This window comes from Myotis myotis, unplaced genomic scaffold (genome assembly GCF_014108235.1).
Source record: "Myotis myotis isolate mMyoMyo1 unplaced genomic scaffold, mMyoMyo1.p scaffold_m19_p_43, whole genome shotgun sequence".
NCBI classification, from domain to species: Eukaryota; Metazoa; Chordata; class Mammalia; order Chiroptera; family Vespertilionidae; genus Myotis; species Myotis myotis.
The window spans coordinates 708,077-723,359 of NW_023416350.1; the positions used below are offsets into that span (position 1 = coordinate 708,077).

General features: G+C 46.3%; 1 protein-coding gene across 8 annotated transcripts in view; it reads left to right on the forward strand.

The window, feature by feature from the left end:
* ANAPC1 (anaphase promoting complex subunit 1) overlaps positions 1–7,825 on the forward strand; it is a 110,644-nt gene extending 102,819 nt beyond the window's left edge. For 7 of the 8 annotated variants that reach the window (XM_036306752.1, XM_036306753.1, XM_036306759.1 and 4 more), the window contains 3 exons: positions 1,202–1,400; positions 6,186–6,320; positions 7,461–7,825. In XM_036306752.1, the coding sequence (XP_036162645.1) occupies positions 1,202–1,400; positions 6,186–6,320; positions 7,461–7,576 (450 nt within the window). In that variant the 3' untranslated portion in view covers positions 7,577–7,825. Of the gene's footprint in view, positions 1–1,201; positions 1,401–6,185; positions 6,321–7,460 lie in introns of those variants that run through there. The other variant, XR_004967221.1, reaches the window with a different exon arrangement.
* The last annotated feature ends 7,458 nt before the right edge of the window (positions 7,826–15,283 follow it).

Consider the following 15,283-nt stretch of genomic DNA (forward strand, 5'->3'; position numbering starts at 1 on the left):
GGAGAAACGGTTCCCAGTGTTCATCTTTTTACTTCTCTGCATTTAGAAATTCAGAAAATGAAGCTTTATCAAAGTTGAAAGCTCTGTGTTTATCAAAAAAGCTCAGCATCTTTTATGACAGCAGTGCCCTCTCTGGGCTACCTTACTCCAGGGTTCCCATTCACCTCCTTCTGTGGCCTCTGACCTCCCTCCTGAGAGCCTCTCCGTGGAGGAGACGGTGTAAGTGAGCAGTGAGTGAACAACTGTGCCTGCTGCTGGCAGTCATGTGCACACCTGTGAGCTGAAGCTAGCAAGAGGTTACAGGACCAGTTTATAGTTTAGGGAGTGGAAATTCGTTTTTAATTTGTGTGTGTGTGTTCCTGCTGTTTTAAAAGGGCAGTGCAGGAAATGATGCTTGACAGCTTTCCTACAGGATGGAAGCAATTGATTCACTCTGGGTTATTAGTAACACATAAGGCTTTTTCGCAGTATATCTTTCAGACTCAAATTTGCAGTTAAGCTAAGCCAGTAGTTTTCTAACTTGGCTAAAATTTATCTGGGAAATCTTAAAAACACAGTTCCTCAAAGCCCATTTTATAGCTACTGGGTCAGAATTTCTGGGATGAGGTCTAGGGTGTATAGTTTTAAAGGGCTCTTCAGGTGAATATGATACCGTGAGTTTACAGATAAGCATCTGGTAAATCATCTAATGGCATAATTGTCCCTACTGAAAAGCAGAGTGGGAAATACATTTAGACAGGGAACAATCTCCCAGACCTGAAAATCACACCGTGCTGAGTAATGTGCTAACTAAAAGGCAATGTCCAATATAATTACATAGGCCCAGAATGCCTCACTGCCTGGTCTCCGACAATATTGAGTAGGAAGTGTCAATGTGGGAAGTGCACACTGGTGCTGGTTGCCATTGTGGCAGGGAATGTGCTTTCCTTCGGCTGTGAACCTTCCTTGTTGCTGTCTCAGGAGGTCTCTATGGAGGGAATGTCCTGTATGGTTGCCACCATGGCGGCTTTGCAGATGGGTCCTGAGAGCAGTGTTATCAGAATTGTTGCTTTTGCCTTCTGGCCTGACCCCAGTCATGCCATGATACCCACCAGGGTTCCCAGTGGTGACTGGCTGTGGACCTGTTGTGTTTTTCATTTTTTTCAGTGACCTCATTTCCCTGTGGCTTTTACCTAAGAGCTGTTCCTTTTCTCTCCTCAAGGCTGTAAGAAGACTGGGAAGAAGAGAAATGTCCGAGACATCTGAACTTTGGCAAATAAAGTTGGTGTTGGAGTTTTTCAGCTCCAGAAGCCATCAGGAGCGGCTGCAGACCCACCCAAAGCGAGGGCTCTTCATGAACTCTGAGTTCCTGCCCGTCGTGAAATGTTCTATTGATAACACCCTGGACCAGTGGCTACAAGGTAATAAAAGCCTGTGCCCGTTGTGCTTCTTAGATATGCTGGGACTCAGCTTTTCTGTTCTAACATTCTCATTGGAAAGCAAGACGAATCTGAGGAGAAACCAGAACGCCTGTGGATTTAATGTTTCCGGTTAATGAAGTAGACTGATTACTTGCTTCAGCCTTCAGCTTCTTTAAAAATGTATTTGACCCTGCTTTGTAAACCCTGGAGAGAACATACAGAGCATTTTAAATAGCACTTGACACTTAAGAACCTTTCTCTAGTGGCAGATCATGTTTTCTTTCTGGCCTCTGTCTTTTGTTTCTGAGTGGCATTGCCTCCCTGAGGCCAGCAGCTGTCTTTTTCCCTCTTCTCTACCCCCTAGACCCCCAAACCCCCACTCCCACTGTACACTGAAAATTTGGTGTGTGCATATTGAGCAAATGCTTGTTTTACCAACTCTTAAGTCTATGAGAACCTGGGACATCATGTAACAGTGGCCTTCTATCCGTGGAAGTACTGACTTGTGATTGAAAGGAAATTGTGACATTACTCATAACAGTGTCAAAGTGAGTCTGCCCCCTGAGACAAATGATGGAGCCTTTTGACTTATGGAGAGCTGTCTGTGTGTGACATATGGCTGAGATTGGTTTTTAGTAGTTAACTCCTTGATTTTAGTCTTTTCTGTTCATTCAGATACTTCTTAAACATTTCTGACAGCAATCTGCTTTGGGTAAATACTAACCCTAGTAACATTAGTGGTAACATTCTTGATTTTTTCATGTACTAGCGATCAAGAACCTAAGAGTTTAACTATAATTAAGAACTATCTACCTAGGTCAACTGGTGTGGCTCAGTGGTTGAGTGTTGACCCTATGAATCTTGGAGGTCATGGTTTGATTCCCGGTCAGGGCACATGCCTGTGTTGGGTGTGCAGGAGGCAGCTGATCAATGATACTCTCTCATCATTGATGTTTGTATTTCTCTCTCTCTCTTGCTTCCTCTCTGAAATCAATAAAAATATATTAAAAAGAAAAAACAGCAAAGATAAGCTACCTACCTATCATAAAATACTATGACATAAATTTCTGGAAAAAAAATTAAATTATAAGCCAGATTTGGGAAACAGTAATTTCAAGCTCCCAGTGCTTATATTTAACACTTGTACCCTATCATTTCCTCTTGTCATTTAAAAGATCACAAATTTTTTTAAATATATTTTTTCTTACTTTGGGGAAAAACACAAATTATTTTATAGGCTTTCTTGTTTTGTTTCTATTTAGCATTTTATCATGTACTGCAGACCTTTGCTGTTGTTAAGAAATATGTCCTTAAATCTCTGATTTGCAGATTTCATAGAATGAAATGAAACTTTGGCAGTGACTCTACAGCAGTGGTCGGCAAACTCGTTAGTCAACAGAGCCAAATATTAACAGTACAACGATTGAGATTTCTTTTGAGAGCCAAATTTTTTAAACTTAAACTATATAGGTAGGTACATTGTTATTAACTTAATTAGGGTACTCCGAAGCTGGCCTTTGCTAAAAACGTCCTCAGTCTGATTGAGGTACGTCCACTGCCTTCGACCCCTTCCACCTCTCCCGTCCTCAACATGAATCGCGCGCCTCCCCCGCGCTGCATATCCCACGCCTGCCTGCGCCGCGCCCGACCGACACCCCCCACTTCTTCTAACGCCGCTTCTTCAAAATAGACTCGCCCAGGCCAAAAACTGACTTCTGCGCATGGCCACAAAGTTTGAATCGCACTGTATGCGCCCTCACGTGGTATTTTGTGGAAGAGCCACACTCAAGGGGCCAAAGAGCCACATGTGGCTCGCGAGCCGCGGTTTGCCGACCACTGCTCTAGAGCATTCTCTAAAACAGCACTGAACTGCTTTCGTCCTATTGCTCTTTAGGACACTTGATGGTTCCAGCATTGCTCTGAGTCTCCACCAAATTTTGCTGCCTCAGTTCCCAAAAATGTGTATTTATTTTCTAGTGAGGAACCATCATTTTTTAAAACTCTTAAATCTATGATCTCCACTCTCAGAAGAACTAGTTGTTGGCTTTGGGATAAAGCACAATAAATTCAATGAAGATGTAGAACTGATGTATGCATCATCATGGAAATGTCCTCATGTTTTGCCTTACTTTTAAGGTCACTCAGTAATAACCCAGATCACTCATCCACCCAAAAATGCATTGGGTTTACCATATTGTCTAGATGTGTATATGTCTCCTCAATTAGATTTTAAACTGAGCAAAATAAAATGGATTTTAAGTTAAGAACGTAGAGAAGTTTTATTAACTTTTTAATATCTTATTATGGAAAATTAAAACATAATAAAGTAAACAGTAGTTTAATAAGCCTGTCACCTGGCCTCAGCAGTCACCAGCATTCTGCCATCCTTCTGTCATCTGTACCTGCCACCTTCAGTTATTTCTCAAATTGTGCCATTTTTCTGTCCCCACCAGCAGTGGGCTGCAGTGCAGTTTCTGGCATTGTCAGTCCGTTTAATGTTAGGCTGCTGGTGAAGATGTCGTGGTATCTCATTTAGTTTTAATTTTCATTTCCCTGGTAATTCATGGTGTTGATTATTTTCATGTGCTTTCTTTGTTACTCATACACCCTTTGTGAAGTGTCTGTTTAACCTCTACCCATTTTTAAATTGTCTTTCTTTTGGTTATTGAGTTGCAGGAGCTTCTACAAATTCTGGCCACAAGTTCTTTGTGAGATGGCTGGCACATATGTCCTCCTACGTTTTGCCTATTCCTTTTCTTAGGGTGATTTTTGATGAACAGAAGTTTTAAGTTTTGATGAGGTCTAATTTCTCAGTTTGTTGTATAGTTATTACTTTGCAAATACTGTCCAAGAAACCTTTCCTACTCCAGGTCATGAAAACACTTTAAAGTTTTCTATTAAAAGCTTTGCAATTTTATCTTTTACTAGAGGCCCAGTGCACAAATTCATGCACCAGTGGGGTCCCTCAGTCTGGCCTGTGGGATCGGACCAAAATGGGCTCTCTGACATCCCCCGAGGGGTCCCAGATTGTGAGAGGATGCAGGCCAGGCCGAGGGACCCCATTGGTGCACATCAGGCTGGGGAGGGATGCGGGAGGTTGGCCAGCCGGGAAGGGACCCCGGTAGGGCTTCAAGGTGTGTCTAGCCCTTCTCACTCAGTCCTGATCTGCCGGACCCCAGCAGCAAGCTCACCTATCTGTCGGAAAATCTTCCCCCTGGTGGTCAGTGCACCTCATAGCAACTAGTCGATGATCAACTGTCTGCTCCCTGGGGGTCAGTGCATGTCATAGCGAGTGGTTGAGCGGCTTTAGCATATCATTAGTATATTACACTTTGATTGGTTGAATGGACGACTGGACACTTAGCATATTCAGCTTTTATTATATAGGATATTTAGGTATATGATTAATCTCAAATTAATCTTTTATGTGGTATGAGGTACGAGTTGAAATTTTTTTTAAAATTAATACAATGTCCAGTTGTTCCAGGACCATTTGTGGAAAAGACTTTTCTTTGTAATAAAATTGCTTTGAGACTTTGTTGAAAATCATATGCTGAATAATCATTGTGAATCTGTTTCTATAAGTGCTGTACCCTTGGTTGGTCAGTCTGTCTGTATGCCAGGACTATACTGTCCTAATTACTGCAGGTTCAGAGTAAAATCTGAAATCTGGTAGTAGGAGTCATCATGTTGAGAGGGAAAGTTATAGCACTAAATGCTTACAATATGAAAGAGGAACAGTCTCAAGACACTAATCTAAGTTCCTGCTCTAAGAAACTAGAAAACGAAAAGCAAAATAAACCTAAAGCAGGCTTTTCTTTTTCTACTTTCTTGAAGCAAAAACTTCGATTAGTGACTAACAGTTCCTTGCCTCAGGCTCAGCATTTTGCTCAGAGGAAGGACAGAATGGCTTATTGGTGCTTTGCCACAGGAATTAGGACATTTTTGTTTCCCAGAGCCTTCACCTAACAGGTTATCCAGCATCTCACATCTGGGACTTGAACTGGAACTCCTGGACGTTCCTCAGTCAGTTCCCGTGACAGAGAATGTCCTTCTCCTGACCCTGTCCTGTTGGGAGAATGGGATTGCCTGGTGCCCAGACCACTAGTTCTGTAAGTGAGGTCCCTGGAGCAGCAGCACCTGGGCACTTGTTGTAAATGCAAGTTTTCTGGTCTCATTCAAGAAATTCTGGATGTGTTTTTATCAGCTCTCTGGGTTCAAGTTTGAGAACCTCTGGCTAAGACTAATCAGAATCTAGTCTTGGAGCTGAAGTCAGTCCCTTCCAGTGCTACACAGTGGAGAGAAGTGTGGTAAAGTGGGTGTTTGTGGAGACAGCTAGTGTGCCACTGTACTTTTATAGCACTCATCACAATTTGCAGTTATGCATTTGTTTGTGTGATCTCTCTGTTCCCCCCAACTCTAAACTCCACAGCGACAGTCCCTGCCTAGCACATTGTATGCGGGAAACGTATTTATACGTTTTACGTTGACTGGTAGTAGAGTGGCGCGGGACACGTATTAATACGTTTTTTATAGACTAGCAGTAGAATGCGGGTAACGTATAAATACGTAAACTAAAGTTATCGTAATTTTACTGAATGTTGCCATTTGCGCAAAAAATTAGCAAAAATGGCCAGCGCCACCTGTTAGCGCGCGATAAAAACTACCCGCAAACAATGTGCTAGTGTATGGTAAATGCTCATTGAGTTCTTGATGAAAAAGAATAAAAAGAAGGCATTCCCTCTGCCTGTCAGGTATGTAGTTTCATTTGTGTTTCTCTTACAGCTGGGGGTGATGTGTGCCTGCATGCCTATCTCAGTGGGCAGCCCTGGGAAGAGTCTCAGCTGAGTATGCTGGCCTGTTTCCTTGTCTACCACTCGGTACCAGCTCCGCGGCACCTGCCATCAGTAGGACTGGAAGGTACTGCAAACCTAAATCCCTCTTTCAGTATCACTTAAGTTTTTAGTTTCTTGGTAGGAGACATATCTAGTGAGTTATTTTCTCTAGGGGGTTTTGTCTTCATTCATGGGTGGATGTTACTTTTTAGAACCTTTTCTGATAAAAACTCTCTAAACTTTACACGTGCATAAACTTTTGTTTACATTCAGAAAAAGATGGGTTACTAGAAACACCAATTAGAAAGGATATATATATGCACCCCTATGTTCATAGCAGCACAATTCACCATAGCTAAGATTTGGAAACAGCCTAAGTGCCCATCAGCAGATGAGTGGATTAAAAAACTGTGGTACGTCTACACAGTGGAATACTACACTGTGGTGAAAGAGGAGTTCTTATCATTTGCAAAAGCATGGATGGAACTGGAGAGCATTATGCTAAGTGAAATAAACCAGTCAGAGAAAGATAAATATCACATGATCTCACTCATTTATGGAATATAATGAACATAAACTGATGAACAAAAACATATCCAGAGACAGAGAAACATCAATCAGACCGCCAAACCTTAGAGGGAAGGTAGGGGAGGGTGGGGGTAAGGGGGAGAGATCAACCAAAAGATTTGTATGCATGCATATAAGCCTAACCAATGGACACCGACAACAGGGGGGTGAGGGCATGAGTGGGGGGGATGGGGGGTAATGAGGGGTTAAGGACACATATGTAATAACTTAATAATAAAGAAGTTAAAAAAAAAAAAGCATTAAAAAAAAAAGGTTGGGTTCTTCCTCACAGAGCCCAAACAACCTGTACGTACCAACAAACTAAATGTTCATATTGTTTTTCTCTTAATTGATTTTTTTAAAGTTATTTTTAGTTTTTAAATTGTATTTAAATAATATATGTAATTAAAAAAATAGTTTCACATATAGTTAGTTATAGGTCACTTTCTGAAGTACAGAATGAATAAATTTAAATGTTTACATTAAATTATGTTTTACAGTGCATTAGGGAAATTCATAATTTAAATGTTGTGTTTGGGTAGTTGATTTTAAAGGGAAGAATGCCAACTGTAACCTGGCTGAGGCTGTCTCCTTGAAGGAGGATGTGGGCTGAATCTATTGAGAGGTGTGACCTTTCCCACCATTTGCCTCTCTTTAGGGAGCACAAGCTTTGCGGAACTACTGTTTAAATGCAAGCAGCTGAAAATGCCTGTGCGAGCTTTGCTAAGATTGGCTCCTTTGCTTCTTGGAAACCCACAGCCAATGGTTATGTGATTGCCTCTGGTGGAAAAACTGTCCTGCAATGTGACTTCTGCACAAAAACATGACCAAACAACACAGCTAAAGAAACATTTGTAAGTGTTATAATATAATCAGGGGAAATGAGCTGCACAAACCTCAATGTATTTTAAAACCTTAGTGTTTTAAATATTCTAGACTGTTGCTGTCAGCATTAACACATGATCTATAAAAGTGAGTTAGAATTTACTTTTTTAAATAAAGTTTTTTGGTTTGTTTTCAGAACTCTTGATGATTTCATTTGGGGTTCCAGAGATTTGAGCAGTGGAGTCTGGGCTGGGCATTGGTTTCTAAAGTCCTTCATCTGTGGTGATTCAAGTGAAGTGACTTCATGCTCAAAAATGCAGTTTTTAAAGCTTTTAAAATTTTCTCCATCAACATAAGTCCTTCAGCATTTTCTAAGATGTCGCAGTTGTCCTGTTTAAATTAGTTTGTACCAGAAAGTGTGATTGATCATCTAAATGGGAGATTTATATCCTAAGGAAGAATTACCCAATGTGAAGCCTGTTCTAGATAGAGAAAATATGACATTCCACTATAGATATAGCTTCAGAAATTGTCTGTTTCCATCCAAGATGTAGAGAATATTCATCTGTATTAGGGGTCTCTGGACTAGAAGATGAAAGGTACTCATGGAGGTGTTTCCAGCTCCTGCTGTCTCCACTGTGACCTGTGCTCTGTGCTTCTTGAGGCCACTTGGACCGTAAACTGGTAGAAGCTGTAGTCACATCACATGTTCACTTCCTGAACTGTGGTGTTTAGCTTTAAAAGTGAAAATTAGAGCAAATAGAAACATTTCCATGGAGATTTTTGGCAACAATCCCGTGGCTTTGGTTCTTGCAGCGGGTGCTGCCATTCCCCAGACATGCATCTAGAGGCAGCAGGTCTGGCTCCCTTGACGCTCAGGGTTCCATCTGCTCTCCTGCCCCAGTGACTGCTCCTGCAGTGGGCGAGATGCAGCTGGCCCCAAAGGCGAAATGTGCTTCCCTTCACGCTTAGTTTTTCTTCTTTACCTAAAAAGAGATAAAATGGTACATTATAGAAATTCCATTTCAATCTAGATTTAAAGAACTCAGTATCTTGACTACTGTTGCTTTGCCTGCACTCTCAATTGTTTATAATTTGTATGCTTTTCTCTGATTGAAGAACGACTTGAGAGACAGTGACTTAACCCATGTGAACTCTTATGTGTGAGGGAAAATGGTCATTACAATGTTGTCAACAAAAGCAAAAACAGGGCTTTATACAGGAGCAGAGCAGAAGATTGCACAATCTGGAGACAACCCTGTCTCTATGTTGGGCCTTGCGATTAGTTGGTAGGAAGCAAAAATGATACTCTGGGCAGCGTGCTCTTGGGCAGGCATGCCAGGGTTGTCAGAATCAAGTCCAGCTACTTAATGGGTTCTCAAAAAATCTTGAGTGTAGCTCTCACCATCCCAGCCTTTTCAGAGCCATGGCAATGGAAGAGCTGGACAACACCCCCCTCTCTAGGGCTTTGGCCCAGAAGTGGCCACGGCACTTCCAGTCATAGTCTGTTGGCAGGAAGTAGGCATGCTGCTCCACCTCATGTACCTACTCCTCCACTTGTCGTGCTGTTTCTACAATGCCAGAGGATACAATGGTACACAGTCTCTCCCTTTTATTCCCACTCTTTTATCAGCCTCAGATGGACACACCAGTAAGTAGGCTCCAGTGTCCATTAGTCCTGTGGCTGAAATTTCACCATTGGACAAGACTGCTGTGCAGGTTGTCAGGAGGGGCTTCCAGCACAGCTGTCCCCGTGCTGATGGTGTAGAGTGGGTGGGCCGCCTCCTCTCTCTTGTGTTTCTCCACTCCCATCTCCTCTTTCCTCACTGTCTTCCAGTCATGTTTTGGCCTCCCCCGTCAGGTTCTTCCTCCTCGGTAGTCCATCCCTTCTTCCTCTGCAGGTCCTTAGTCTTCACAGAGGTGCCTGCTCCAGCCTCTCGGTTCCCTTGGGTGCCCCTCCACACTGCTGCCGACCCTCCGGGACATCTGGGGTTAGGGACCTTTGCTGACTGACACCTACCGGGGGGTTGGGGGCCACTGTGCACGGCTGCTGTGGTTTGTGCTCCCTGCATCGTCCCTCCTGCAGTTCTGAGGAAGCTGGAGGCCCCCTGTTGGTGCCACCTGGAGCCTGGGAAGGAGGCAGCAGCTTCCATATCTGGAAGGGGGAGAAGGGGCGGGAGCTATAAGAAAAGCAAGAAAGTGAGACCAGAGCAGAGGGGAAGGCAAACCCTACCACAGGCTGCATGTTGGGAAGCTTGGAAAATCAGCATCGCCTTCCTGCTCCTATAAATGACCAGACCCCAGCGGGGCCCCCTTACCTCTGTTTGCTTCTTCTTTTTATTGTGCTAAAAATGCTGTTTTCTTAGAATTTTAAGATTCCTGACATACAGTAGTTCTTGGTCCTCAATAAAAAGCCTGTGGATGAATTAAACTTTGTGGTTTATGTCAGAGCACCTGGCCTGCCTTCCTTCTCCAGGGCCAGTAAGGCTCTAGCACTCCTGTTGTGCAGCGTGGCTCCCACACGTGGTTATTCCAGCACCACCTCTGCCCAGGGAAAGGGTTTCCCCACTTCAAGTAAGAACAAATGTAAAACCAAAATTTAAACCAAGAAGAACACATTCTCCAAAGAGTGATGATAGAGGAGGCCGTTCTCTATAAATGTGTTGTCTTGTGTTCTTCTCACAGCTCATGGTGCACCTGCTTCCTCTCCCCAGCAATCTTGTTTTCTCAGAGCCCAGAGCCCTGGACCCCCGTCCCTGTCCCTGACCTCATTCAGGGCGCAGCTTGGGCGCTCGCTTCACCTGGGAGGAACACAAGCGGCAATGCAGTGCCGGAGCCCATCTTCTCTTTCCTCCCAGAGTCTCCATGGCCATAGCCCCTTTCCAGAAAGGGTGACCTCAGTGTTCTCTTGTGTTTATGTTCAAAACTTTCAAGGCAGATAAAAACCCTGCAGAGGTTTTCATTACTTAGATCAGCATTTCTAAGACTTCTTAAAAGAAAACAATTAATATGCAAATTGGGGCTTGTGTTGCATAGTACATGATTCCACAGACCATTCATTTGGAATATTTTGATGTAAACACAGGTACTTTTCCTACCATAGGAGTTCTCAGAGCACTGAGGAAGTTAGTAGCTTCCTTCTCAGGCCGCCAGCCCAGCTGAGGTGACTATAGGACACAGAGGTGGGGCTGTCTGACTCTGCAGAGCCCAGCCTCCGCCTGCACTCACCCGACCACCAGCAGCCCCCTGCTCACTCCCGGGGAGATTAGGGGATACACTGGCGACCCCGACCCCAGACCCAGTGATGTGGATTCTGGGCCTGGATCTGAAAGAGAAGCAAAGGGAGTGAGCACCTGGAGGAAGGGCCCAGCCCAGCACCCCAGGTGGCCCGGCCCTCCCGAGGGCCACACCTCCTCACATAGCTCTTGGGTGACCCAGGCCTGGTGCCCCATCGCATGGAAGAACTTCACCTTCAGACCCAGGAACTCCCTGTAGAGCTCCAGCCAGTGCTCCCTGCCCAGCAGGAACTGGAATATGCTGCACTTGGCGGTGGGGTTGTCCTCCTCCATGTCGGAGGCGATGTAGCTGCCACAGGGAAAGAGGGAACCTTATATGGGCCCAGTGACGACTTCCAGCCTCGGCACACAGGGTGCCGGGCAGTTTGTCCAGGAGAGAGGCTCTGGGGGAGCTCTCTCTGTAGGGGCCCCGGGTCTAGGGGCAGCAGGACTGTCCTCAATGCAAGCCTGATGGGTCTCTGCTGGGCTTAGCCCAGGCCAGGCTCCTGGCTCCCATTTCCCTCATGTCTTCCCTCAGTGCCTCATCTCTGGGCAGCAAGTGTGGTTCCTGGCTACTTTCCTTATCCCAGGACCTTACTCGTGGCCTGCCTTCTTCATGGCCAAGGGGAACCCCCTCTTGAGACTGTCAGGACATGGGCAGTGGAACTGGGGGAGTCTGTGGGGAGGGAGTATTGGACAGAACTGGGGACAGTTTCCAAGGAGGCACTCACAGGGCCAGGAAGAAGTGGATCTTGTTGTAGAGATGCCCGGGCAGCCCGACACGGCCAAAGTACTCCACCACCATGGACAGCAGGTACTGTGGGCACAGCGCTGTGAGGGAGGACGCTCGGGGGACAGCCGAGGGTCTCAGGGCCCTCGGACGGGGGGTTGGGATGAGCTGAGGGGAGGCCTGGGGAAGAGATGGCACCAAAAGCAGTTCTTTCCAGGGATGCTTCTGCCCAGGCAGGGATCCTACTCTGCACCGGCCCCCCATAGTCTGGTGACTGCAGACCCCTCGGTCCTTCATCATTCTGTGCTGCCGATACCTTGTCAGACACTTTGAGGAAAATGTCAGCTTCCAGGAAGCTCTGGATAACGGGGTCCTCTGCAAAGGAAGGGAGAGGGATGAGAGCTCGGAGCAGCCTGCTGGAAGAAGTGAGCATGGCTGTGGGACATTTCAGAGGGGAGGGGGACCCAGAACCTCCCGCCCTCTGGTGGCAGTGAGAGCTGTGAGCCTTAGAAGAAACAGCTGCTGCTCCTTCCACTGAAACACGCTGAGTGAGTTTCAACTGGGGTGTGGGTTTTGCGATTTTTACTCAATTACACATGGGAAGCGGTGTGTTTGCTGCATGTGACTCGGCTCTCAAAGTTAAACATTTGCCTTAAGTCAAAGGCTTGGTTGTGGCTTTGGAACTTCATTGTGCTGTGACTGCTGCCCCATCGGTAAGAGAGCACCCCGTGTGGAGTAGAGAGTTGGCAGCATCCTGCCTCCCTTTCCTGGTCTCCCTCGCCCTTCCAGACAGCGACCTGGCAGGGGAATTGCAGGCTCATCTGGGATTAGACTTGTTTCCTGGAGGTGCCATTTTCCAGGGGAGACCTGAGGATGATGGGTCCTCACTGACCTTCCCTGGGCACTGCCCAGGCCCAGGGCTACGACATTGCCCAGCGGGAAGTTGGGGTAAGAGGCCACTAGCCCTCCCTGCCCCACTCCAACAGCACTTTCTGTGCAGGTGAAATTGTCTGTGTCTGCTGTCCATTGTGGCAGCCATTCGCCAGGTGCAGCTACTGAGTGCTTGGAGTGTGGCTAGTGAGACTGGGGACCTGAACTTCAACAGTTTGCTTAATTCATGTGGAATTACATTGAAAAAGCTACCTGTGGTTCATGGCTGTATTGGACAATGCTTAGTGTGTCCCTAAGTCCTGACTCTGGTCTTGATGTCACCTTCAGAGGCGCCTTCCCTGAGCTAAGTACCCCGTTCTCGAAGCTCTCCCACCCTTGTTCATGCCCCATCTCCAGGCGTCATTGCCTTTTAACAAATGTCCTGTTCTGCATGTGTCATTGGCTGAGAGCATCTTATTTCTGCCCACCTGGTTTTTCTCATCTCCTCTCTGAGCATAAAGCCAGCAAGTTCTAGTTTGCCTTTCATCCCTGTCTCTAAAATCCTAACTAGAGGGAAAAGTGCACTTCAGTGAGCAGTATGGTTTGTCCTAAAATGGCTTTTAAAAAATACATATATAATTTTACTGATTTCAGATAGAGAGGGAGAGAAAGAAATGTCAATGATTACCGAGAATTATTGATCAGCTGCTACCTGCCTACTGGAGATCAAGCCCGCAACCTGGGCATGTGGCCTGACCAGAAATCAAACCCTGACCTCTGGTTCATAGGTCGACCCTCAACCACTGAGCCATACCAGCTGGGCTGAAATGTCTTAACAATTGAACACTCAGCAGGGAGCCTCTTAGCCCTCCCTCCAAGAACTTGACTCTGAGAGGAAAACCTGTCAGCACCACAGTAGAACCAGGGTTCCTCTACTTCGATGCCACCTGGATGCCTCACAGCTGAGAGCTGGTGTTGGGGACCTGGAGGAGGTTGAAGTATGACCCAGAGCCACCGTCCTCCTCAGTTCAGTGTAGGAGGGCCCTGTGCACTCCATAGCTCTGAGCACACACCCAGGAGTCGGTAGAAGGCTCCTTGGTCCTCAGGGCGGTAACTGGATCTTCTCCTCTTTATCCAGAGTTTTGTTCCCTCGAAGTAGTTGATAGTCCATCTGGTTTTCTGCCCCCTCTTCCAGGTCATCAGCTTAAAGAAGGTTTTTGAGGAGGCCAAACTGGAGGCCAAGGAGCCATTCTCCTGGCTAGCTGCAGGAACAAAAGACCCTGTGAGCATGGACCTGGGGTACTGCAGGCCCTGTGTCCTCAGCTCCTCCTGATGACTGGACCTAGCTTCCTGAGGACAAGATGACAAGAAGTTACTTAGCAGTAACTGATGCTCCGTGCAAGGCCAGGGAAGCAGAGGGTTGCCTCGGGACACATACTCGCCTTGGCTTACAGAAACCTTTGGTTCTGGCCCCTCGTCCCCCTGGTTCTGTGCTTAGGGATGGCCTCTGTAGAGGCAGAACTGGAGGCCAGAGAGCTCCTATTCCACAGAGCTGCAGGGAGAGGAGGGACTGTGGACTCATGGGGGCGGGGGGCGGGGGGACCCACCTGGGAAATACTGGGCTCCTCCCACCTTGAGGGTTGCCTTTGACATCTGAAAGGATGAGAAGAATGACCATCCTTCCCTTTGCACTTGTCTATAGAGAGGCATAGGAATTGAGTTATTATTTACCTTCCTCTTCCAAGGGAATGCTGCTGCTGTCCTGTGTCTCTTCGCATGAATCCTGTCCGGAGGACATCTCTGGAGATGAGTGAGAGATTCTGTACTCAGATGTCCTTTATAGTGACCAAAATGAACAAGATCCTGACCTCCCTGTCTCGCCCGCAGACCCATACTCATGAGGGTTGGGGATGATGCTCCCACACTTTCATTCAGAGGCCAGGGGGAGGGACGAATGACCACACACCTGCCTGCCCTTCCATGCGCAGCCTTTTCTTCGACGCTTCTTGGCTTGGAGAGTCTGGGGCAGCAAACATGGAGCTCAGAGGGATCCTGTCTTCGTTTATAAACCAATTGAAGGTTCCCCACCTGTTTCTGAGCGGGCTGATTCTGCTTAACCTCCTTGTGAAACCTAATTATAATTAAAATGGCAGTAAGCATAGCTAACAGTTGCTAATTGCTTATTGAACTTAAGATATTGGTCAGTGTGCTAAGAATTACCTGATTCAATCTTGGTAATGCTCTGTGAGGGAAGGTGTGTGACTAACTTGATTTACAGGGGAGGAACCGATGACTTGTATAGGATGTGCTCCTTGACCATGGTGGGACACTTTGGATTTGGGATTAGAACTCATGTCTGCCTGGTGCTCAAGGGGAGAATGGCTAGTGGCCGGGACAGTTGAGGCTCAGACATATTTCTATTAGGGTCAAGCTGGATGACCTTCCATACTTATATTTCTGTCATCAGCTCTACCTAAATGTCCTTGTGAACCACTATAGAATCATGGGCAATCAATCCTGGCAAAAATAGGACCAGAGTGGCCATGCCTGTCTAAAAGACCCTTGAGGCTGATTGAGGCAGTGCCTCCTGCCCGCCTCCAGAAGGCCAGTGCCACGCACTCCATCCGAGGACCACGCTCCTCCTGACTGGTGGAGGGCTCCTGCTCCTACCACAGTCCTGGCGCCCGAGGCTCTCAAGGCAGCCCCTGACTGCCGATTTGCTCTCCTGTTTCCACTTCCTTCTCCCTTTTGCCCACCTCTTATTCTATTATCTCTTCCCTC